At 40.4% G+C, this 26348-nt stretch overlaps 3 protein-coding genes across 4 annotated transcripts; 2 read left to right on the forward strand and 1 right to left on the reverse strand.

Annotated features, from left to right (window-relative positions):
• The first annotated feature begins 2396 nt into the window (after positions 1-2396).
• LOC108608651 (PP2C-like domain-containing protein CG9801) lies at positions 2397-20689 on the forward strand. Its single transcript, XM_018000120.2, has 4 exons — positions 2397-2764; positions 17620-17922; positions 17982-18805; positions 18916-20689. Exons 2-4 carry the CDS (start codon positions 17786-17788, stop codon positions 20178-20180), a joined length of 2226 nt encoding a protein of 741 aa, XP_017855609.1. The 5' UTR covers positions 2397-2764; positions 17620-17785; the 3' UTR covers positions 20181-20689.
• LOC108608650 (VPS35 endosomal protein sorting factor-like) lies at positions 20685-24548 on the reverse strand. 2 transcript variants are annotated; one of them, XM_089474769.1, is made up of 12 exons: positions 24409-24548; positions 24244-24340; positions 24066-24185; positions 23858-24002; positions 23121-23776; positions 22887-23053; positions 22543-22825; positions 22174-22484; positions 21771-22114; positions 21401-21709; positions 21072-21340; positions 20685-21009 (listed from the first exon to the last, which is right to left on the reverse strand). In XM_089474769.1, the coding sequence occupies exons 1-12, from the start codon at positions 24423-24425 to the stop codon at positions 20881-20883; spliced, it is 2847 nt and encodes a 948-aa protein (XP_089330895.1). In that variant the 5' UTR covers positions 24426-24548; the 3' UTR covers positions 20685-20880. The 2 variants fall into 2 exon arrangements, with proteins under 2 accessions (XP_089330895.1, XP_017855608.1); XM_018000119.2 differs by having other exon boundaries at positions 23849-24002.
• Positions 24500-26298, forward strand: M1BP (Motif 1 Binding Protein). The gene is made up of 4 exons (XM_018000121.2): positions 24500-24739; positions 24803-25551; positions 25612-25857; positions 25923-26298. Exons 1-4 carry the CDS (start codon positions 24500-24502, stop codon positions 26095-26097), a joined length of 1410 nt encoding a protein of 469 aa, XP_017855610.2. The 3' UTR covers positions 26098-26298.
• The last annotated feature ends 50 nt before the right edge of the window (positions 26299-26348 follow it).

Here is a 26348-nt window from a genome sequence, read left to right on the forward strand (position 1 = left end):
ATCGATAGCTGCTCAAAACACACCAAATTATATCATTAATGAATGATCAAAATGTGCTCTTCTATTAGCTTGATTAATTTTACTAACTACTAACACTGACCAGAGAACACATAGACTAGACATGTAGAACAAACTTTTTCAACACCGAAAAAATGCGCTGAACGGACCGGACAACTTCGTATTTGGTCGGCTCGGTCTTCTGAGGCTCAAGCAGTGAAAATAAGGCAAGACAAAATCAGTGTGCTGCGACTGCTGCCACGAAATGCACGCATTACAAAATGAAGCACGGCTATGCGCTCTTTTTCCCTTACTCACTCTCTCCCTCTCTTTATGCTCTCTCTCTCTCTCTATATGGTCTCTCAAATAGCAGCAGCGCACAGAAATTGAATATTGTTCGCGACGATCCCAGCTCTTTCCTTTTGAGTGAAGGGTATACCGAAATCATAAAAGCGTTTGTCACGCTCATGCAAGCAACATGTAAGCGTTTCGATGGTTATTCGTGGCAAGGGTATGAAAGCGTTGATACGCATAAACAATATTATTTCGCGACGGGCAAGTACACACACACTTGTAGTCCCTTGCTACATATATGAGCATTTGTGACCTGCGTTCGTTACTCTTGCTGCTTGTAGCAATTTTAAAGCCCAGCATTTGCATTTGGTCGGTCTTACGGACTGTCATAACCACTTTAAACAGATGTACTATGTATGAACATACATACATACGTACATAAGTACATTTATATATTATTATTGCTAATCATGTTTATAAATGTGTTTATATCCGTAAATAATTATATATAATTAAAATTATTTTATACACATTTTTAACCGAAAAAATTATCGTAAAACACTACTAACTTTATTAAATGCTATGCAATATATGAAATACATATGTCATATTACACTCAAGCTTTACTCATTATTGTCAAAATTTTCTAATTAAGTCATAATGGCCCATTTGATAGTCACCCTACGATTCAAATCATACAAAATTTACAAACTACTAAATCCAGAGACAATTAGCTTGCCATCCCATACAAGCATACACATACACAAATGTATGTATGCATGTGCTCACTTCACAAGGCAGACCAACGGTAAATTTTGGGCTGATGATAGACGAAAATACTGAGAAAGAATTGAGTTTCGCGACGCACGCACACAAAAGCACATACACGTAGCAAGGATGTAAGTGTGTGTGTGCATGCTCGTCACGAAAATGTATTCTTTCTGTGCACAACAGCCTGTGCAAATTGTGAGCACATGCATACATACATTTGTGTATGTGTATGCTTGTATGGGATGGCAAGCTAATTGTCTCTGGATTTAGTAGTTTGTAAATTTTGTATGATTTGAATCGTAGGGTGACTATCAAATGGGCCATTATGACTTAATTAGAAAATTTTGACAATAATGAGTAAAGCTTGAGTGTAATATGACATATGTATTTCATATATTGCATAGCATTTAATAAAGTTAGTAGTGTTTTACGATAATTTTTTCGGTTAAAAATGTGTATAAAATAATTTTAATTATATATAATTATTTACGGATATAAACACATTTATAAACATGATTAGCAATAATAATATATAAATGTACTTATGTACGTATGTATGTATGTTCATACATAGTACATCTGTTTAAAGTGGTTATGACAGTCCGTAAGACCGACCAAATGCAAATGCTGGGCTTTAAAATTGCTACAAGCAGCAAGAGTAACGAACGCAGGTCACAAATGCTCATATATGTAGCAAGGGACTACAAGTGTGTGTGTACTTGCCCGTCGCGAAATAATATTGTTTATGCGTATCAACGCTTTCATACCCTTGCCACGAATAACCATCGAAACGCTTACATGTTGCTTGCATGAGCGTGACAAACGCTTTTATGATTTCGGTATACCCTTCACTCAAAAGGAAAGAGCTGGGATCGTCGCGAACAATATTCAATTTCTGTGCGCTGCTGCTATTTGAGAGACCATATAGAGAGAGAGAGAGAGCATAAAGAGAGGGAGAGAGTGAGTAAGGGAAAAAGAGCGCATAGCCGTGCTTCATTTTGTAATGCGTGCATTTCGTGGCAGCAGTCGCAGCACACTGATTTTGTCTTGCCTTATTTTCACTGCTTGAGCCTCAGAAGACCGAGCCGACCAAATACGAAGTTGTCCGGTCCGTTCAGCGCATTTTTTCGGTGTTGAAAAAGTTTGTTCTACATGTCTAGTCTATGTGTTCTCTGGTCAGTGCTACTAACTTACAATTTAATTTAAAATACAAATTTGGTTTTCTCTATCGATACATTAAGGCCTGCCAGCGCGTCTTACTATCGATAAGCCAGTGTGTGCACACTAAATTCACTTAATCAAGTTGGCAGTCTACTATTTGTTTTGGCGATTGCACAAAATCGACTTGCCTTGTCGTTTAATCGAGACTGCAGTTACATTTCAGAGTCCAACGTGAGGGGACGTTTACGGTGTTATCCAAAATTTGTTAAAAAGCGTTAGTGTTAATGGGCATTTGAATAAACAAAACAACAATTAGTATACACGAACTGCTCCAAATTCCAATAGTGAAAATTACAAACTAACACAGCCAAGCATTAATAATTCCACCCTCTGTTTGTCAAATATTTATACACACCACCAACGCCCCCTGCCCCTGGCCGTGCGTGAGTGTGGCGCCAACGTACATATGTAAAAGCATTCGACGTTGCGTCCGATAAGAACAGCAACAACTACAGCTACAGCCGCAACAACAACAATTATTGTAAGTATATTTCTATGCTGTTGCTTTTGTAATGTTGTCCTTAGTACGTACATTTCCTATTTCTATTGATTTTTGAACGCTCTTGGTTAACCCTCAACTTTGGCCCTTTGTTTTTGTCGTGTTTTGTTTTGTGTCTTGCTCCACTTTGCGTCGTGTGCGACTGCCTGTGTGTGTGTGTGTGTTTGTTTTCGTTGCTTTTGTCATTCAACTTGGCCGATGTCTTCATTGTTATACTGTAGTTATTTTTTATTTTTTTGTTTCTCATCTGCTTTTATTCTCTGCTTCTCTGATTCACCTGCTGTTTGCTCCACGGGCAGCTGCAAAATCTCAGCTGCTACTGCGACGACAACAACAACAAAAGCAGCAGCAACAGCATCAACGGCAGAGCTTTCATTGTTGTTGCAATAACCGGTTTGCGATTTCATTATGAAAAGCGTGTTAACTTTTATTATTGTCCAATTGCACATGTTGTTAAATTGCGTCTAACCAATTGGAGCTCCAGTGCCAAATTGTTTTTAATTGCACCTAATTTTCTCCTACAGGTGCAAATTGGCCAGCTTTTCTCACTATCGTGCCACCTTTTTCTTATGTTTTCACGCTTGTCAGGAAATATTTTGAGCCATTTTCGAAGAAGAAACAAAACGTTTTTCGTTCCGGCTGAAGCTTTCCTCGTTTTTACCCTTTGTTCCTAAAGTTGAGTGCTGTCCAAAATAAATGGTCTTTTTCTGCACCAAAACGAAACTTTTGGCAAACGCGAAATGCAGCAGGCAATTCGTTTTTGCAACCACCGGAACCGTAAGAATCCACATCATATGCAGGCAGCGGGCGGCAGCCAGCACACGAATAAGGACATGGTGCCTGCACACTCCACGGATTTGTACATGCTCGACATGCGGCGAATCGAATTTTAGGTGGGAGGCTTACCTTGGGCAGACTCTACTCCCAGTATGCCAGAATTGTCCTCGATTCCTGGGCGCCCGGTTGTGTAAACTGCGGCAACTGTCAAGCGGAAAATAACAGGAAATGAATTGTAAATTAAGTGTCCTCAGTGCTGCCCACAACACGGTTAGTCGTTCTGTGGCCCAAAATCCCGTTATACAGTTAGGGGTCACCCCCGGGAATGCCATGGATATAACGTTTACTAAATATTGTACAGTTGAGTCTGCCTAGGAATTGTATCATCAACATGTTCATTTGGTTAATGGAAAAAGATTATTGTGAAATTTCTAATTTATAAAGGTCAAACTTTTAGGCGTGTTTTGAGCAATTTAACTCAGATCTAGATCTAATATCTAGGATTTTACAAATAATTATGTTGCAAATTGCATTTATTAAATATTGCATTAAAATTTGTCATATATTTGAAAAATCAATAATATTAATTCAGTTTATACATAAAAGTGATTTTATATTTTTAGATTAATGAATCTCTGGCTTATTTTTTTATTTATTTATTTTATTTATTTTTTTTTTTTTAATTATTTTTTTTCTTTATTTATTTATTTATTTATTTTTTTTTTCTTTGACTAATTCACGTATACTCAAGGTAGTTTAATCAACAGTTGAATTAATCAACATTTTTTCGAGTTACCTCAATTAAACAAAATTGGTTTTCCCATTTGCCTCATGTTAAAAGCCTTTTGCATTAACGTTTAACTACTTTTTGCCAGTTAACCATATGTGTTTCTTTACCTCTTCATCTTTACTTTCATCTGGTGACTTGCTCAACTCTTTGAAGTTCTGATAGCTAAATTTATCGACTGCTTTTAGCTTTTATCATCGAGGCTAACCATGTTTGGCTTTAACTTGACGTGAAAGTATTCGACAGTAACTGAAATATTTGCAACGCATTTAAGATGCGCAATTCCAGTGGCGCCACGAATCTTGCTGGAATTCAATCACTTTCGCCCGTTCTCGGCCAAGAATGTTGCAGACTCTTTTTATTTTTCAGCAAAACTCTGAACTAACTACCCTACTCTATACACATTTGCTTGCTGAAGTTGGGCTTATTTGGGTGGTTCAATGGCAACAGCTCGCCGTCATCTGCCACTGCCACTGCCACTGCGACGACTCTGGCCCAGACGGGGGATGCCGCATAAAGCGATGCCCCGTCTGTCTGACTCCATCCACAGCTGGCGCACTCCCATGCCCAGCAGCTGTCGCTCCTTGTGCTCCTTTGTTGTCTCGATGGCATTTTATGATACGTATAGTTTGGACTGCCTCTGGTTGGTTTGCGTTTGTTTGCTCTCAACTTGGGAGTTCATTCGAAATGCATTTTAACTGGCTTCCTATACACTTATACCATACTGTTCCATTTCTCATAATTTAACGACCACAGTTGAGATATTAAATTTCTTTATTTGTTTCGTTTATTACTACTAAATGGGAATCGAGAGAGCCATTTTTATATGGGAGAGAGAGTATATATTTATTTAGGTATACGTATGTAGGTATATATAATTGGCTAGCTCCGTTTAAAAGCTATTCCTGCAGGTAGAGCTTTATAAACATATCAACTGTTATAAGTTATATGACTTCATATATAGAATAATAGAATTACGGATATATCTATACTCTTATATTGACTCAATAGCTCATGGTATATATTCTATAAGTTCACTTCTAATACTTTTCTTTAATTGGCTAATAATCATTTCAATTAAAATCGCATAAGACTTGTGTATATGTATATGTATATGTATATGTATGTATATAAACAGAAAACCAGATTTTGGCTGCCCACAAAAAGATGAACTTATATCAGTTCAAAGAATTCTTGCTTATAGCATGTTCCTTTATTGCTTAGCAGCATTTGTAGGTTCTCACACAATATAGCGACCCCTATATATTATTTTAATTACAGCACGTCAAATTTTTAGCTAGCTTGAAACGTCGAATCACAATTCATTTCGTGCAGCTGCTTTGCCAACCAATTTAAGAAAGCTCTAAGGGGAAACGAAATTAAGACGCAGAGCAAATACTCTTTCTGAAAAAAAAAAAAAAGTGGTAAAATTATTAAGGCATTTTATTCATACATATACAGAAAAAAATTATACAAAAACAATCAAAATATATAAACGTCAATGACCTCCATTTCTGCTATATAAACACTACTACACATTAAGATAAAAATTAAACATAAAAAGTATTGCATGATCTATTGCACGCTACAAATATCATAACTTAATCGCAATAGCCCTCAGCTTAGTGTATAAAAAGAGATATATTATTTATGTATATCGTTTTTATTACGCATCGTCCATCGATTAGGTAAGAGCAACAGACGATTCGAAGCGCGCCTCGGCCAAAATAAAATTTTGTTTGCCGATTTTAAGTTGAATGAATAGCGGCAGCAAAATGAAAACCGCTGCACAGATCCCACAAAAAAACAGTTCATTGAATTTGTTCAGGGGGAGAGAAGTTAATCGAGGTTTCTCCAGCTGACCGACTCGACGTCGATTTGCCGACTCGCCGATTCTTTGTCTAAGCACGCGCCATTTCTAATGATTAGTCAGCCAACTGACGCGATGACTAAGCCCGCCAATGGAGCTCAAATTAGAGCTAGACGGGGGCCTGGGAAAGGTGAGGCGGTAAAAGGAGAAGGTCAGTTAACCCATTGCAGACCACAGCACCTGGCACTGAAATGTCCAAGCTGCCGGCAGTGGGCAGCCATTTGACACCAACGCCAGACAAACAACGGCGACGGCGACGAGTGACTGAGGAGGTTTCTCAATTGCATTTGCTTTGGCTTTGTTTGTCGCGGTTCTTTGGCCGGGCCTTGACTTCTTTCCATTTGATACGCTGCCATTAAGTTTTAATTTAATATTTTATCCGGCACCCACTCTCGCGACTTCTGGCGCGCCAAGGCGGCCACTTATTGGACTTATTAGTATGCCTGTCAAGCCGCTGGCCGAACCCATGCCTAATTTATTCACCTCAAGATTGCTATTCCTATATACAACCAAGTCCTACACGGCTCACATTTCCTGCTGCTGCTGCTGCTGCTGCTGCTGCTGCTCGCCTGTCGAGTTTTCATTTAACCACAGGCGGGCAAACAAGATTAATAGGTGTTAAAATGTCTAGAGTTTTTTTTTCTTATTTTTTGCATAAATAGAAAGAAAATCTAAAGAAAATGTATTTCTTTAGAGCTTTGTCTAGAAATGCTTACTTAGGCCTCATTTAAAAAAGTTATAGATCTATAAATGTATATTTGAATATAACGAAATAATCTATTTACTATTACATTTAAATATAATTTTTAAAAAATAAATAAAACATATATAAAGAAATTTATTTAAAAAAAAAATTTTAAATATTGAACAATTTTATATTTCTTAATTTGTATTTAAAATCTATTTAAATTCCAAAATATATTTAATTATTATAAATTTCAATTTATTATACATTTTTAAATGCACGTCTTTATTTAAAAAAAAAATTTTAAATATTCAACAATTTTATATTTCTTAATTTGTATTTAAAATCTATTTAAATTCCAAAATATATTTAATTATTATAAATTTCAGTTTATTTATTATACATTTTTAAATGCACGTCTTTATTTAAATATATTTTTATCTGTGTAAATGAGTTTTCGTACTGGACTCGATAATTCGCAAACCAAATAAAATATAAAAATAAATTTGAAGATTTTCCGTGAAACAACCGCACATTATTATTTTTTTTTTTTTTTAATATACTTTTTATAAATAAACAATTTCTAAAAATATGTAAAGAACCAGCACACACAAACTAGAATTTGAATATATTTTTGCTTTACCTGTTTGCATAATATTTACGAATTTATTTGAACAAACAAAAGTTGTTATGAGTCAGCCGACGTTTTGGAATAAGGAATTCTCAGAAGAGTTGATCTGTCAAAAAGAGGCTCTTCAGGTTGAAATTTAAATCATTTGAAGGCAATGAGTTGGCTTTAACTGTATTTCCTTGAAAATCATAAAAGTCATTACGATTCTCTTGATATCATAAAGAAAATAAAAGTCTTCACACCTCTGCGACTTTCGTGTCCGTTTATCGATTGACTTAAGATATTTTTGAACTAATGTTAACCCCATTACATCTGACACCACAAACGTTTCGGCTTCACCCAATGGCTCCTTGCCCCATTTTTGAGTTTCTTTTCCTTTTCTCTAAAGTGTTTACTAAACTTAACCAGTACGTTCAAGTTTTTCGGGGCCCGCTCAAGAAATGGGGCCAAGAGGCGCGACCCCAAAAGCACATAACAGAAACATGCAAGCGGAAATGAGCGATAAGAGAAAGCCCAGCACACATACAAACACACACAACCCTGAACAGTCTCCAAGGGTTGGTGCACCCCTAAACAACAGCAGCAAAAACAACAAGAAGAACAATATGTGCGTCATTATTGCATGCGATAGAACAAAAGCATCGACGTCTTTGCGGCGTCACATTGCATGCGAAAGTGCACTTTTGACACAGAAAGCAGCATGGAGAGGGCCCCATGGAATGCCCCACTACGGAGCCCCACTCCTCCCCCAAAGAAGAACCCTGAACAAAGATAGGCTGTGCATTATGCAACGAGGAAATATTTAGAAGAGCGCAGATGACATTTGCTTTATGGATTTATGTCGCACTTTCAGTTTTCATGCATTGCCATTGCAATGATGTGGCAAGTGTTGAAATAATGGATGCATGTGGCATATAATATTGGGGGGTGTGTGTGCCTATGTGGAGGCTTTTCCATTAATGCAAATTGTTTTCTGTGTGTGTGCAGTTGTAACAGGAAATGCACGCACCACGCTACAAACACTCAAAAGCCAATTAGCTGGCAATTTAAGCAACGCCCGAGACTGGCACCAAAAACACATAAGGAATGGGGAGCAGGAGATGGAGTTGCTCCCCTGCAGACATGCGAGCGAGGTGAAAGAACTCCATTGTATGTTTTTGCCTCTGCCTCTCCCACACTCTCTCTCTCTCTCTCTCTCTCTCTCTCTCTCTCTCTCTCTCTCTTGTTGCCTCCCTCTCTTTCTCTCTCTGACTATTTCTCGCTCACTGTGTGTGATTTACATCCCATGCAATTTTAATTAGTCCCATTTTAATGGAACCTCAAGCGCTTTTCGGCTCCGGCCGGACTCCACAAATAGAACCAACAAAGCCAATTCGAGTGGCTGACCGCAGGGCGGATTAAGCCTTGTTGCTAAATTATGGAGGCTTGTCGACTGATTAAATATTTACCTATGGCTCGGATCCTAAGCTACTCAGACGTGATAATCTGCAGCGTTTTAATGTCGTAGACTTTGACTGGGTGTAGTAAAAAAGCGACGCAATAAAGACTTCCACGTTTTAACAGACTCTTTATAGACATATGGCCAAGATGTGGTCATTCACATATGTAGACATGTTATAACAATGTAGAGCTCTGCAGATGTGTCGAGCGCTGTACTTTCCGCAGCAGTTAAAATTTTCCATTTTCTAACCATATTTCTCTAGTTCTATGTTTAGAAATCTTTGATCTCATGGTCTATAGAAGAAGACTATATATATTGTAACAATACAAAAAGAGTTTTCTAGTTTTATAATACTAAACGAAACTAAACTAATCGTGAGTACATAAAAATATATATATTATATATGTATATAGTTCTCCAAGTATTATCTGTGTATACTATATTGTATTATTATGTTGTATGGGCATTACTAAGTATAAATGTTCTAGCTTATTCAGTGCATTCGAGTCGTCAAAGTAGAGTATGGCAAAGATATTAAGTATTCATATCACATATACATATGCTTATATACATATATATTTCAGAAAACCAGAAATGTTAATGAGCGTACATACATATATGAATGTATACCTATATCTATATATATAAGACTGATTTCAGTTGAAGCTTGAGCATTTGCAATTGTTCTTCAAGAATTAAGAATTATATTGTATGAACCACAAAAATATATACGAACATCATGTTGTCCATTAATTTGAGATGAGGCCTAAAGTTTCTATATTAAAATTTCATTTTCCTAGCCATCTATTTATAAAATTACATCACATGCTCTAAAAATATTTATCCCCTGGTCTGTGACAAAGCTTAATTTGACAGGAATTTCGTGATGAATTCTTAAAATACTCAGAGATAATCTATATATATAAAAGAAAGTTGTGTAAAAGTGAAGACTGCTTATAACTTGATTTGGGCTGAACCAATTTTCATGGTTTTTGATTTGTTGGATTTGTCTCCGCAACGAGTTTAGTATAGGGTCTTAAAAATACTGAAAAAATTTGCCGAATACTTGAAAAACGCGGTTGTTTCCCCAAATGTTCAAATTTTTTTTATACCCAGTAGGCTTGGTAACAGTGACAGTTTTGACAATAGTGTAGAAGTAAATAAACAAATGTAGTCAGTCAGTCTACGGTCTCCTGACCTCGAGCAGACCTGACTATTCAAAAAAAAAAAAAAAAAAAAAAAAAAAAAAAAAATTTCAAATCAAAAGGAAAAATATTTCAAATCAAAAATCTGCAAAAAATCAAAAGATTAAAACCTGACTGTTCAAAAAATAAATAAAAAATTAAAAATTCGAAATTAAAAAAAAAAAAAGGTAATTATTAAAAAGTGTATTTTTGGCTTTTTATATTTTCGGACTTTTAAACTCTATAAATATTTCAAATCAAAAATCTGCAAAAATTAAAAAAAAAATCAAAAGATTAAAACCTAACAATCAAAAATAAATAAAAAATTCAAAATTCAAAATTCGAAATTAAAAAAAAAAAGTTAATTATTAAAAATTGTATTTTTGGACTTTTACAAAAGCTAAATATCTCGAAAGTTCAGGTATTTGTTTGTCTCAAACATAAATTTGTGTAAATTATTTATATTTATATTTCTCGATTGTTTTATATGGTTTTGTGCGAGGGCAGTATTACTATTAATAAAAATGCCGCGTCCTAGAAGATCTAATCTTTCCCGGCGGACCCATAATGCAACGGAATAGCGCGAGTCAATTATCTGACGAAGAGCGAGAAATCGCCCGAGAAAGGCTCCGCGTTAGTACCCAGGGAAGAAGGGCCCTTATTCGTGCTTCTCAAAGAGAGGCAGTCCGCGAAATGGCAATAAGAAATGGTTCAAGGATTGATTTGAATCGAGCAGCGTTTCGATATGATTGCACCATTGATTACAGCTTGAATCGTTTAGGTTGCATTGGTCCAATGGACGTTGTTTGCTAGCATTGTGGCGCATTGAAGTTTGCTGGTGAAACGCCCGGTTTGTGCTGCCTTAGTGGTAAAGTGACATTGCCATTAGCGGTCACCATAGCCATTGCGTTCCCTGCTTTACGGCGAAACACTAGAATCACGACATTTTCTAGCGAACACTCAAAAATACAATGCCTGTTTCCAAATGACATAATTTGGGGCGGAAAATATTGGAGACGGATATTTAAGGTAATTTACGTTAAAAATTTTATTTTCTATGACTGCCAAAAAAAAATTTTGAATAATGTAGTTTGTTAGATTTCTGTAAATAGTGTTTGTAAATATAACTATAACTATGGCTTTGAATTTAAAGATTCAAGGCCAGATTTGCCATCGCATTGGATCATTGCAACCTATTGAAGATGCACAGCACAAATTCTTGCAAATATACTTCATGGGCAATATGGAAGAACAACTTGACCGGCGTCAAGAAATGAACACAGCTATGAAAAGAGCAATTCTCCATGATTTGCATGCTTAGAAATTTAAACCAACCAAAACTGTGCAATGGAACGCGTTTGGTGATAAGAAAACTGATGAGCAATGTGATTCACGCGTTGATACTCAAAGGAAAATTTAAAGATGAGGAAGTTCTTATTCCTAGGATTCCGATGAGCTCAACAGATATGCCCTTTGAATTTAAACGAATTCAATTCCCGCTTCGTCTTGCCTTCGCCATGACGATCAACAAGTCACAGGGCCAATCTTTGACTATTTGTGGCCTCAATCTAGAAAATGCGTGTTTTTCTCATGGTCAATTGTACGTGGCATGCTCACGTGTTGGCAAACGATCCGCATTATTTGTTCTTGCACCCGACCAAAAAACGAAGAATGTCGTTTACAACAAGGTGCTTGAATGAAAATCCGATTAATAAATTTATCAGTGTATCCCAGCCTGAACAACATAGCTTTCAACAATTTTTTACCTAGAAATAATATAGAGGGCAATGCAACGTTTGCCGGGCCAGCTAGTAGAATATATTTTGAAATGATACAATACACATATAAGAGTATATTTAGGGTCTATAAGATACACAAAATAACACGATTTAAATGCTAAGCCAAGGCAATATGTAGTTCATATACGTATGAACATGGTAAATATTGGAATTCTCGCAGCATTGTTGGCCTTCAGCTTTCGTTCGGCAGTTGACATAGCTCAACATATGCTAAAAGCTGACAAGCAATCAAATAAAGAAGAAAATTTCACTTTCTTGTGAATGTGTTTTACGGCTTTTGTGTACAAGCAGACGGTTTGGCCAGCAATTCGCTTTGAGCCGCAGTTGACTTATGGCAAGACCCTCAAATGAATGCAACTTCCACCTTGAGACATCATAATCTTTCAGCCAGCTGTCGTCGCGTTTGTCAGCTTGGTGAAATGCTGCAGCTATTAACTGTTGTACATGTCTACGTGGCACACCTGCCAGCCAACCCCCAGCCAGCCTGCCACCCGCCCACCTCTGCCCCTGGCGTGGTGGCATCTCTGTGCGCTCGTTTGTTTACTCTTCTGCGCTGCGCTGCACTAAATCAACAGCTTTTGAATATGCAACAGCAAAGGCAGCGCACACATAAAAGAATCCGCTGGCTGCCACAAGGCTGTCGTGCCTATAGAAAAATGATATATGAGCAGTTGCCCCTGGTGGTGGCAAGTGCTGCAACTAGTTGCAGCTTACTTGGCGAGCCTTGTGAATCTATCTAAACGCAGCTCTATTTACCCTCGTCTAATTAGTTCCGAAATGTACACAATCATCAATTATTTATCTACTTAAGCGGAAATGTGTTAAATTTAACAGAAATGCAAAAAATAACAGACAAACCAAATAAATCTTTCAAGCGTGTTTGCGTATCGAAAACCCAAAACAAATCAAAGACCCAACATATGGAAGATCGCAGCCCACCCTGATCGAATCGAAATGATCTTCCATTTGTGCCATATGCTGCTATAAATACAAATAATCACAGGAATATTTATAGCTCGCGGTTGTATCTGAAGCAATGTGTAAACTAATTCCGTCACTTTCAATAAAAACCAGCCAGAACTTAAATTTTAGTCTATACCACATTAAATAATATTTACGTACATTTATTTCAACACTTTTCCATTCGCTTTCGTTCCATTTGGCCCCCTCTCATTCGATTCGTGCACAATTTTCCCATTTTCACGCCTGATTAGCTGAGAGTGTTGAAAATGTTGATGGCTTGAATATGCCCCGAACTGTGTCGAAAGTGTCGATTGATAATGTGGCACACGCCTCGAATATCTTTTATATTACGTTCTGTTCAATGTTGTTGTGGCAGAGGGTAGTGTGAGAGAGAGAGAGGGAGCGAGTTCTGATTGGGGCGTGCCAGCAAACGCTCGTCGATCACTTTTATATGCTATTCTGAAGAGGAGTCTATAATGTAGTCTTGAATGTGTAACATATACATATATATATATATATATATATTATATTCAATATATCATTATTGATTATGATTATATCTACACTATGTATAGAACTCTCTCAACTCTGCCTAACTCTCTCTCTCTGCCTAGCTCTTACTAATATGTATAAATGAAAGAGTTTAAGCTGAGTTTGTGCATGGAAAGTTTTTTGTTTTTCCTTATGCTTACTGGATTAGTTTAACTATTTATGAACTGTACTTCAATGAAAATTTTCCAAAGATAGCAGACAACAAGACTCAAGAGCTCAACGTTCTTTCTTTTACTTTTACATTTCAACTAAAAATGATCATTATAATTACATATAACAAAGCGATGCATTCAATTGAATTTAGTAAATAGGTTGATCAAACTTTACGATAGGGGACTAGCCTGAAAAAAGTAGAACAGTTATACCGACTGCCAGGCTTTATGATAAGCCAAAACAAACAAACAAAATTGAATTATTGCTTGAATTTCGATGAATCAAATATAATTTTTTATAATTTTTCTGAGGAAACTAGAAATTATGTTTAGTGTTCTTCTTATTCCTTCTAGAAACTTATATTTATATTTGTCATGAACTCGACTCTTCTGAAAATCTCAGTCGAAATCAAATTTAATTTGAATGCAGATTGATTCAATTGTATTATCTTTCCAAGTTCAATATTTGCTCCACCATTGATCTTCAGCTCACGATCAGAGACTTGAGCAAATAAACAAACGCGAGCCAAGGTTTCGCAGCCACCTTGCACGACTGAAGGCAATTGACTTGAACTTTAGCGACAGATCACGCATCAATCATAGGAAAATAGCAACGGGAAGTGTAATTTAATTAAATTCTCAGGGCTGAGGAACCGCAAAACGCAATCAGAATCCTAAGGCGGTGCAGTGGTTAAGTTGAGTTGCGTAGTTTGCATGCCACGCCCACATACCAAGTGCATTTTTCGATCAAAATCAAATTAACCTAGATTCAGTTAGATTCATTTTGCCCAGACATATGCTGTGTGAGTGTGTGTGTGTGTGTAAGTGTGTGTGTCCCCATTATTTTTTTGATGTCTTTCAAGCGGTTCATTGAAGCGCATCCAAGCGCATTGGCAAACGGAATCAATCTGGATGATTGAAATGTTGCACTTCAGTGCCACAAACAATTCAATTTGCCAGCAACAAGAGTCTGCGATTACATGTGCAGTCAAAGAGATTACAACCACAAACGCTGACCGCACCCACCGCTCAACACACACTGAATACCCGCACACAGCAGCATCCGCCCAAATGTCAGAGCAATCTGAAATTCATATATTCACTCTGCTCTGCTCGGCTCTGCTTTGCTCTGCTCCATTTCGATTAGAACGACGCCAGGTATGAATGGCTTGTACTTTCAGCTCCCACGTTTCCTATGTCAAGCACAGTCATCATCATCATCATCATGTTGCTCTTCTTCTTCTTCCTCTTCACTTGACACACAAAAGCCGCTTGAGCTCTTGTACTCGCTGTGAGCTCTTTAAATATATTCATTCTGCCGACGATCATTGTGAGTTCTCTGCGTTCATTCACTTGCCTGCCTTATAGACGATATCTGACCCATTGTCCGGCGCTGTGACACGTGCCTAATGGACAACGAGTGTGTCGTAACCGCAATGACTCGCCTATAAGTGCAACACTTCAGTGGGTCTCGGTACAGATGCGATTGCTTAATCAAATGGAAACAGATCGGTAAAAGATAGATTCATGTCACACACCTGGTTCGTTTCAAGGTGTGCTGAATGAATGCGCATACATTTTGAGTAGAAATCACTTTTGTAACTCTATTTGTTTGCCTATTTCATTTATTTGTTTACCCACAACTTTTGAGAATCTCTGAGAGAGGCGCACCCTCGTTGCTTATGCTGGGAACTGGCCAATAAATGAATAATTCATTTGTCATTTTAAGTGATCACTGAAGTGTCATAAATTAAAGCGGCACATCGTTAAAACAGAGCAACTACAACAACAACAACAACAATAACAAACAATTGTGTCCATCATCAAAAGCTTTCAGCAATTATTGTCGTTGCTGCCTTTTCATTTTGTTTACTATCATTTAGCTGTTCGGTTACATAATGCGGCTTGTGCGCATCGTTTAAGGAAAATTAACTAGAGAGTCTCTTACTATTATTACCTACTCAAGATTAGCGGTAATTCTAGTACCTAAATTTATACATCCAGATCTGTTTATATATTGTAGTGGAAAGAATGAATGCCATCATTCCTCAAATAAGAGCTGCATCTGGCGAGGACAAGGTATTTCGTAGTCAGACCATTTCCAGTAGGCTAATTACAGTTATGCTTAACTGGTCAGCAGCTTGCGCAATGCAACTGTATCTCAACAGAACTTTTAGTTAAGCGCTATAAACAGCACAAGTCGCAGATAATTCTTAATACAATTCAGATTATTATTTCTCTTATATCTGCCACTGGCACGACCCTTAATAGGCAATGTAACGATAGCCCCGTGCTATAATATCGTATTTCAAACTATCATTTAACGAGATTTATTACTTATGAATATCAAAGATTTGATGTGCTCTCCGACTATTTAATATATAAATCAGATAGCTTTAATACTAAGGCTAAGTAAAACTTAATTACAGATTGATAATTCCTTTAGTAGTTATATAGACACAAATGGAACTTTTTTCATAATCAACTAAATCATGCCGAGTTCAGATAACTTTGGCACCATTTCTAACCAACTTATCTAGATTTTTATTGAGACTGAAGTCAGTTGAGAAGAGAGAAGGTTAAAGATGCATATGCTTGTCAGGTACGAAACGTAAGATAACAAGTAAGAAAGCTCTAGTCGAGACTGCTCGACTACGAGATCCCCTGAACCCTTGGAGCAATAGATATTTCAATAATTTTTCGCGTCTTTCAGCTTACAGAAGAAACACGCACACACACACACAGGCACGTACGCACACACAGGCACACATACACACACACGCATACAGACACACATACACACACACACGCATACACACACAAACGCATACACCCACACACATACACACACACATACACAAACACATACACACACAAGCACCCACGCATAAACACGCATGGGCTGCAGTGTGCGCTTACTATGAGAACTTAATTGTTTAATAACTTTTTTGTGGACGTACGATCTTCATGAAACTTTTAGATTATGATTATAACATGAATATGCATGTAATTGCCAAAGTACAAGTCTCTAGTATTTTAAATACGCTTTTTACAAAAGTGAGGGTGAGGGGGTGAATTTAGAGGTGGGGAGTTAATTTTGACAAAAACCGAAATTGTATAAATTGCATATAAGCATACATTAAAAATTTGGAGACTCTAGCAATAAAGGTGTAGAAGATATAATTTTATAACTGGGTTTCGATAAGGTTTTTTATCGATAAAAAAGATCGGGATGAGTTATCGATTTTTAATGATAAACTTGATATGCGCGCTGTAATTACAGACATTTAAAAAAAAATTTGAACTCTCTAGCTCTTATATCTTCTGAAATCGACGCGTTCATACATACGGACAGACGGACAGACGGACAGACGGACGGACGGACAGACGTACAGACGGACAGACGGACAGACAGACGGACAGGGCCAAATCAACTCGGCTCGTCGCCCTGATCAAGAATATATATACTTTGTGGGGTCTGCCACGCCTCCTTCTCCCTGTTACATACATTTCAACAAAACCATTATACCCTGATTTCCCATTGAAAATGGGTTCAGGGTATAAAAAAAAACTCAGCAAGATTAAAGCGGAATACGTAAGAAATATGCCATTTATTCTCTCTGCCATTTGGCAAGCGAAACGAAGTGACGCGGCGGCTCATTAATCAACTGCGTCATTTGAAACGGGAAGCCACAGTGTCTCTTCTCTTCTCCCTCCGCAGCAGCTCTAATCTGCCTGCATCTGAAATGAGCGCAAGTTGAAAGCCCATTCAGGTTGTGTTTGCCTGCGCACGAGAGGCGGAGGGGCGTGGCCCCTGCATTATGCTCAGCAGCTGGGCAATCCTGACTTCGTAGTGTTTGTGTAGAGGCCCTGCGGCCACTCAGTGCACATCCTGCCATTAGCTGGGGCCGTAGCTGGCGACTGCGCCTCATTTAATTGCATAATTTATTGATAATTAAATAAGAAACTCTTTCTGTCTCATCTGGCTCGCTGCAGGCAGCAACTCCCACAACAATTGCCGCCGATGAGGTGAATGCACTTGCACTCCAACTGGAGGCGGTAAGTCCCCCGCACCAGCGCTGCATCAATTAAGACACAGCCCCAATTAGAGAAAGTTCAGAGGCAAACCAAGCGGCAGCAGCAGCAGCAGCATCTCGTCAAGATGCCATCGCTCCGGCAAAAGGTCACCACGTACTTTCGACAATTGAGTTTTATAGCGGAGCCGCGCGACGGCCGCAGGCGCGTCAATGGCAACGCCGAGGAGGACGACGGCAGCTTCATTACCAAATATCTCGAGGGGTATGTGCGCCCTCTGACCTTTTCCATAGTTACATAGTTACAGCTTCATTATCTTGCAGTCGTATGGAGCGTGAGTTTATGGCCGGCGGACCGGAGATCTACAATGGCCAGAGTCCCACAGACATGCCCGTGCTGAAGCTGGGCAGCTACGACACCGGCCCGGACACGATCATTGCCGCCTGCACAGGCCCGGACGAGGGCCTGACGGGCATCAAGCGCTCGAAATTGCATTTAAGTGCCAGCTATGCGGATGATATTGATTTCATCGATACGCAGCAGGAGAACGAGGATGCGTATGGCGTGCGCAAGAGTACGCCGCCGGCTCCAGTGATCAGCGCATCGACAAGGCTGAGCAACAAGTTTGCGCGGCGCCAGAGCAGTACGGATCAGAGCGCGGCGGGCACGGGTACTGCAGGAGGAGGCACTGTCGCCTCAGGGATGCGATCCAGAAAGAACTCAAAGAGCAGCATTAGCGCCTCATCAGCTGCGGCGAGAGAGAGCGCCGGTGGTAAAGCCACCACCATAGTGGTCAGCATGGTCAGCAACAGCAGTCCTGCCCAGGATCAGAACAACAAGAATCTCTTGAATGCCAAGACTGAGGCCTCCACGGCAGCTGGCAACTCGGAGCGCGAACGACTGCTGCGTGAAGCCGTCAGCAATCAGAGCAGCACACCAGCGGCCACACCCACCGCCCTCTCCACGCCGGTGGCTGGCGTGCAAAACTGGCAAATGGATTGCGATTTCGCCTACGGTATCTCAGTTTCCCTCTACGAAAACAACATGCTGACCAAGGAGCCAATGGGCAATCCCATTGCCGATTGCTATGGCTGCGTTGTGCGTGGCGATGCCGCTGCCATGGCCATGGCTGATGGCGTCAATTGGGGTGAGTCTAACGAATGTCCTTCACAAGTTAAGTACATGTTTAGGTCATTTAATAACTTTTATCCCATTTTCCTTTCGAGCTCGAATAACATCCTCTTCCGCTTTCCAAAGGTGATGGCGCTCGCCTGGCTGCTCGCTCCGCTGTGCACGGCTGCCTGGACTATTTGGACCGCGCCGTGTTTGGGCAAGCCCACGAGTGTCGGGCCACCACCACACAGGAGCTGTTTGTGAGTCTGTTGCGCAGCCTGTGGGAGGGTCACGGCTGCATACTGGAAGTGGGCGGGGCACTTTCCACGCTAACCATTGCTGTAGTTCTGCCGCTGGACGGTGCAAACGGCAAGTATGTGGTCTGTGCGTGTAATGTGGGCGATTCCTTGGGCTACGTGTACTCGAAGAAGCACGGTGTGCGGGAACTGACGCAAGCATCCCATGATATTAGCTCCATGCGAGATATGCGTGATGCGCTGGGAGCGCTGGGACCCGCCGATGGCAACAAACCCGAACTGAGCAATCTCACCTTCTCGATGAGCTGCATCGAGCGTGGAGACATTGTGTTTCTCACTTCTGACGGCATCAGCGATAACTTTGATCCGGTCGTCGGCAAATTCGCTGAGGCTTGGACACCTGATGTAAAGCTCCAGCAACTGCAGCCAGGGAATCTGGCGCCGAAGCGACAGAACAAGAGTGCCTCAGCGATCTATGCTCGCTTGCATCCGTCGTCGGCCACGCCGCCCTGTCGAACACGCAAGCCAAAAGCCGGCAGCCCACCAAACGGAGTGCCCAGCCGGCCCAAGTATATGCGCTCCCAGACACTGATCGAAGCACGCCATGGAGTAGGCGCCGGTGCCGGGGCACCAGCTTCACCAACACCGCCAATTCAACGCATTCCCAAATCGGCGATGGGCCTGCCACTGGTCACTGGGCCGCAACGGCATGCCCTGACGCTGCACCGACTGGAGGACTTACTTAGTTACGGTATTAACGGTACTTTCTCACCCTGCGCCTCGGCACGGCGACTCTGCCACCTACTGATCGATTTTGTGCGCATGATTACCTCCGCACGCCGCAAAACCCTCGAACAGCGGGAACTCTTTTATAAGCTGTCCACCGGCCCGGATGGGGTCAAGCGAGAGGTGCAGCTGAACCGCATGCAGCACAGAGCGGCCCGCAAACGAATCGTTGACAGCAGTGCATTTAGTGCGTTGCCTGGCAAACTGGATCATGCCACTGTGTTGGCCTATACCGTAGGTGGTGCAACAGCATCTGATGCTGATGATGCTGATGCTGGTGAAGCGGGTCTTGGTGGTGGCGGCGGTGGCAATGGGAATGTGGCGCCATTACTGCAGTCCAAGGAGTTCAAAGAGACGAATTTTTAAGCTACCCACACTCAAACGCGATTTCATCACATATAAAATATATATATTCCCATAAATACGTAGTTTTACACACTCACACACACACACACATATATATAAATATGTATTATTATTTACTTGGTATTCGTGAAGCTTTTATTTAAGTTGTTGATTTGATTTTTCGAGTTTGTCAGCCATAGTATATAGCCATTTTTGAAATGCACAAGCAAAACGACAAATTGCCTCAAACGTTTTAAACTACCAAAAAGAAAACAATTTTATATAAATGGATCAATGTAAACCATATTTTTACACCTTCATACCTTAGCATATGCAACACCTACATGCAGCAGCTTATTGTGAATTTGTAAATTCTAATAATTGAACCAGTTTTTTATGCAACCAATGAAATGCACTTTAAGGCGCTGCATGTGATCATTGTAACGCACAGCTTAAATGCAATAAATAGGGGCTGTGCAAAACGGGCCTAGAGCAATCGAAATTGAATAAACGCATTAAAAAAACTTAAAGGTTCTCTTTTCACTATTTATAAAACATTAAGTTAATTTCATTTCAGTTCCTTACGCATCCAGATGCATTTTTCAAGCATGCTGTCTATATAAATACTTAAGTCTTAATTCAGCCTGATTGCACAACAAAGATAATGTCGATCTAGGCGACAAATCACCGATTCTCGTCCAACTTGATAATCTCAACTGTTTCAACTGTTGGTAGCAACCTTCTGACTGTCGCGCATGCGCAACAGCAGTTTCGCAATTGTTTGAGCACGCTTTGGTGAGGAATCTTTGACTAATTTGTAGAAATGCTCCACGCTGCACAACGTTTGAGGCTGCAATATAAAATAGGCAAGATTATAATAATTTTCTTAAAATTATTATACTTTTAACTCACAATGGTTTCAGAATCCAGTTGGGCCTGTGCCTTATTAGCGAGTACCCACAGTTTTACCGCCAACGCACACAGCGGTTCCCTCTCGAGATCTGCATAGCGCACTATTCGCATAAACAGCTCCATTGAGAGTTGGGCTTGGGTGCGCTGCTGCTGAGCCGCTCCCAAAGCCTTAAGCTGGAGCAGTATGGCCTCCACGACCTGGCCACACAGATTATTAACCTCAGCTAGGAACTTTGGATCGTGCCCATAGAGTGCATCGTTTGAAACCACTAAGAAGAATATTATTTGGCTATGCTTGAAGTTATATTACATATATAGCAGGGTTTTACCTCCATCGATGTGATATGGAAACTTCTCCATGCTTTGCACATAAAGCATGTCCAAAACATGCAAGTATATTATGGCGGGTGCACTACTATTCGCCTTGAAGGTTCTTCTGCCGACGATATCTAGCAACAGGCGTAGGAAGTACAAGACGCCCTGTTCTGGACTATCGGGCACTACGATTAGGGTGGCTAGCATGTTACAGAGATACGCGACTAGGTAGCGCTCCAAGCAACGTGGCTTGCCTTCGAAATCAACGGTTGAGGCCGGCAGCTCGTCAATCAGCTGTAACGCAGCCTCAAAGCACGCATCCGCTAATAGTAAAGAGAGTTTCAGTTATCAATTCAGCATATCATTTTCAGAAAATATCCATACCTTGCCCCAAGCACAAGTGACGCAGAGCTAGTTGTCCACACAGTAGATACAAATCCATTTTCTGCCGAACGGAAGTAATGCTTGGAATGGTTATAAAGCAATAAGCAACGCACGCTTTGATGAAACCCAATGATTTGGCGCCTTGCCGATTAGACGCCTGCATAGTTAGCTTCAGGGCAGCATGCACGAGGGTTACATAAACTGCGTCCAAGTTGCTAAAAGTGCCGCGTCCCTCAACATAGAAGCTAAGTTGTTGCTCCAAATCTTTTCCAAAATGCACCTTATTTATGAAACCATTGATAAGCTGCGAAATCTGTCGGCGCTCATCCTCCACAGTAAGTGCGCTATAAATACGTTATTAATAAATTAGTTATAGAAATTGGGATTGCATTCATTCAATTACTTGACCGAGTCGTTGAGAATCTTGCCAAGATACATGAGTGCATTTGTGACAACCGCATCGCTGGTTCTCTCCTCACTATTTTGCCGATAGTAGCTCAGTATTGACTTGCACATCTCCACCCGCACCGACTCCTTGTGGAACAGATCCAAATAAGGTAGAAAATGTGGCTGTATCAGCAACAGCTCAATACTTCGATAGTTTTGCATTATTCTAGTTAAAATGCTTTGCAGCTGGCCATAGTGCTTCTCATATGCTTTACCCAGGCACATTCGTGTATTCAGTTCGCCAAGCAAACGATTCACTTCGTGTATCTGAAATGCGAAATTAAATCATTTAGTTATTGGATTCAATTAATAATTTCATACGAACCGTAAAATATTGTGCTACAAACGGTGCCCAGGTCTCTACACAGTTTATATATTCGTTCGGATCCGTAAGGGTGTTAATCGTTTGAAACGCTGCGTTCAGAAAAGCCAAGCGCTGCTCCTGCAACGGAGCACAACTGCTTACGCAACTACCCAGCGGTCGCAATAACTGAGATTTTGAAATGCCAGGTGTGTCGCTGTTGTTGATGAGCTCCAAGAACTCGTGAGCATATGCGGCAACGAATTCCCCCTTTGAGGAGTTCAGTATAGATAAAAGAATAGCGCCGCTAGGAAAACAAAATCATAATTGCAAACGGAAATATTAGCATGCAGATATAGGTATCCTACTTGTTCTTCAGCTGTTTGCATTCCTTGAGCATTTCTTGTGCGTAAAGATCGCTTTCGTGGATCAGACACTGCAACATATAATCAAAAGCAGGCGCATATAGCTGTAAATAGGCGCCGGCCGTAATTATCTCTGGATGCAAATTGTAGCGGGCAACGATGCGAAAGATCTGAAGGACAAAAATTCGGTTATATAGGTGTAAATTGTGCGATTACATTATAGTATGATCAACCCACCTGAGGATATATCGTGAAGAGATCTGTAAAGTTGTCGCGTATATAAACCTTACTGCGTGTGACCGTTACACCGACGCGCACAAGGTAACATCGCGCATAGCTGGACACCAGTGGATCAGCAATGCCACGCAGCTGGCTGGTGAGGCGTAATAGCACTTGCTCTATTTCCTTCTGCGTGGCAGCCAGCAACTCGTAACACTTGAAGATGGCCATTTCCAGATAGAGACGCGGTAACAGCTCGCGTATAGAGGCAATTTTATAGAACCAATTTTGGCAGGTGTCCCGCGCAGCTTCGCGTTCTCTTTGTAGAAGGGCAGCCGACGCTCCTGGTGCACCCTCCGCCTTTATACGCAAACGCTCGTACACCAGCTTGCCAAAGACGTCCAAGATGTCCGTGATTAGAATATACTGACTGGGATAGAACTGCAGCACACTTGTGTCCGACAGCATCTTTGCACACTGTATGGCTATCTTCAGAGCCTTGACGCGTTGATCGTTGTGCCATGATTGAATGAGCTCCTGTTTTAGCTGATCGAAGCGCTGTATGTACTCCTGCTGGGTGAGGTCCATCATGTGCCGCATGCTGCCATCGTCGAAATTATCCAGCTGCTCCAGCCGATACTTGACCTTGTCGGCCACCACCGTCTGGGCCTTGACTGTCATAGAAGGACATTGAAAAAGATTAACAACTTCATTCCATTGATTTATTTTGCTAACGTATGTATTACAGTTTTCACCTCCGCCTTCCGTGCTGCTTGTGCATAAAAAGCTGGTGGATAGAGATAGCTTTTCATTGGTAGTGAAGCGATTCAATATGCCTAGGCGGCGTGTGCTCCAATTAAGGGTGCTATCCTCCGGTTCACTTGCATTACCACGTTTAGACTTCAGCATTTAAGATGAATCATGTTATGTCAAAAATAAGAATGTGTTTCACAGTTCACTTACAAATTCACTGGACATTTGGGTCAGCGGATCATTGAGCTCTTGGTCCTGGCGTGCAAACTTGGACAATGGGTCAGTGCCTTCGAGAGCCAATGCCAGGCTGAGCGGATTCTTGTCCGCGACCTAAATTAGTTTGGCAAGTTAGTTGTTTATAATGGGCGGAGGTTTGTTGTTCTCTTACCGTGACGTTGACAGTGAGCTGCTTAAGCGGATGCTCCTTCGTTGGCTGGCCATGTAATTGGTTTTTAACTACTTGATAGCAGCGTGGGGCACAAAACCTACGTGAACATTTATTTATTTTTTTTTTTTTTTTATAAACAATAATACATTTTCTCGAGAGACATACCATTCCAAGCTTGCCATGTCGTGCTTTGCAACGCTGTTAAGTGCGGCGTAACTCTGTTAATTCAATGTAAAATTTTTGACATTCACAGTGAATGGCAAAAAAAACAAATAAAAATAGTTGGCAACGCGAGACATATCCGCGCATCATTTTCCACCATTATTCCATAAAAAATTATTTTTATTTAAAAAGGATGGCAAAAGTACCGAATAAATGGCTAAAAAACACTTGCCGAGTGTGTGGTAAATACGCTAGTTTCAAGAAATCCTTTAAGATATTCGATAAAGCTAATAAAAAGCTACTGGGCAATATAGAAACAATGACGGGTCTGAGGGTAAGTAAGCAGCGACTCTGCTTGGCCAATTATATTAAACTACATCTATTCTGTTAACTTAAGCTGGAAAGCTATCCTTGCTTACCTGAACTGATGTGCGAGTGTTGCAACATCGAGCTAACAAGCGCAATCAGGTTTCGAGACAGATGCATCAGTGCACAGCGTGAATTACTGGCTGGCCTCACCCAACAACAACAGGAGACAATACCGGAGAAGTACAAAGCACTCATTATGGGAAATGAAACACTGACGCCTTCAGCTGAGGAACAAGAAATCGAAGCTGATTCAGAACCTGAAGTCGAAGCTGAACAGGAAATTGATCCTGATTACCAACAGGCGGAGGAAGACGACCTTGCCAAGCTGTTGCCGGAAAGTAGTGGCACAGTGGCAAAGGTGAAGTATGAGATAGACCCGGAATTCACTGATTTAATCGAAGCTGATGAGGATGAAAATGACTCACTAGTGGAAGAAACACAATATGAATGCCTAATGGCTGATGATGATGGAAATATTGTAAAAATTGAGAACGTGTCGGATCAAGTTATCGTGCCTGATCCCACTGAAGTGTATTTGTATGATTCTGATGACGAGGTGGCCGTTCTAGACAACGTACTCGACGATGAATACGAGCATGAAAATGTTGTGAAAAAGTGCAATTTGCCACCTAAGCCAAAAATCAAACCCGAAGATCCGCGAAGGAGAGGAGCAGGTGGCGTTTACATTTGCGAACAGTGTGGCAATCACATAAAGGGACGCATGGCATTTGAGTTGCATTGCCGTAGGCATCGGGGCGAGAAAGATTTCCAGTGCGAGTAAGTGAAACAAATTCATTCATAAATACCAATTTAACATTTATTTAACTTTCCTACCAGAATCTGTGACAAGTGCTTCTGCACAACCTCTGAACTCAAACGCCACATGCGTAAGCACACTGGAGAACGTCCGTTTGCCTGCCAGTACTGCGGGCGCTGCTTCTCTGACTATACAACTCGAGTGAAGCATGAGCGCACCCACACCAATGAGCGGCCCTATGCATGCGGCACTTGCGGCAAGGCTTTCACCACGGGTTACATTCTTAAAAACCACATGCTGACACATTCCGGCTTGAGGTCTTATAGGTAAAAAATAGCACGTTCAATGAAAAAGAAACTGTTTGGTTGAATGCATCTGGCTCTATTTATAGGTGCGAGCTGTGCGATAAGTCCTTTATGCTGCCTACTCATCTAAGTACCCATATGCGAACGGGCGTACACAAGCGTACCTTGGAGAAATATCAGATGAAACAACAAATGCAGCACGACCCGGCAGTTCAGCTTAAGTTGGAAATGGATGAGGAAAGCTTGCATATTCAGGACTAATGACATAATAATTTGTATAATTTAAGCTTAACACCCAAAATAGGATTACCTATTCTTATTATTAGTTAAATTTACACAATGTCTACATTTAATAATCATTAAGAATTTAACAGCTATCGGCCCATACTCTGCGGTATTTCGGAGATGCATTATTGTAAATTTTATTAAAAATATTTAAGAAATAAAAACAATTTAAATTTATGCATTTCAACAATAAAACAATTCAATTCAATTCCAAATAAATAAACAAA

The sequence above is a fragment of the Drosophila arizonae genome, chromosome 2 (assembly GCF_054131065.1).
Source record: "Drosophila arizonae isolate 15081-1271.41 chromosome 2, UAZ_ARI_1.0, whole genome shotgun sequence".
NCBI classification, from domain to species: domain Eukaryota; kingdom Metazoa; phylum Arthropoda; class Insecta; order Diptera; family Drosophilidae; genus Drosophila; species Drosophila arizonae.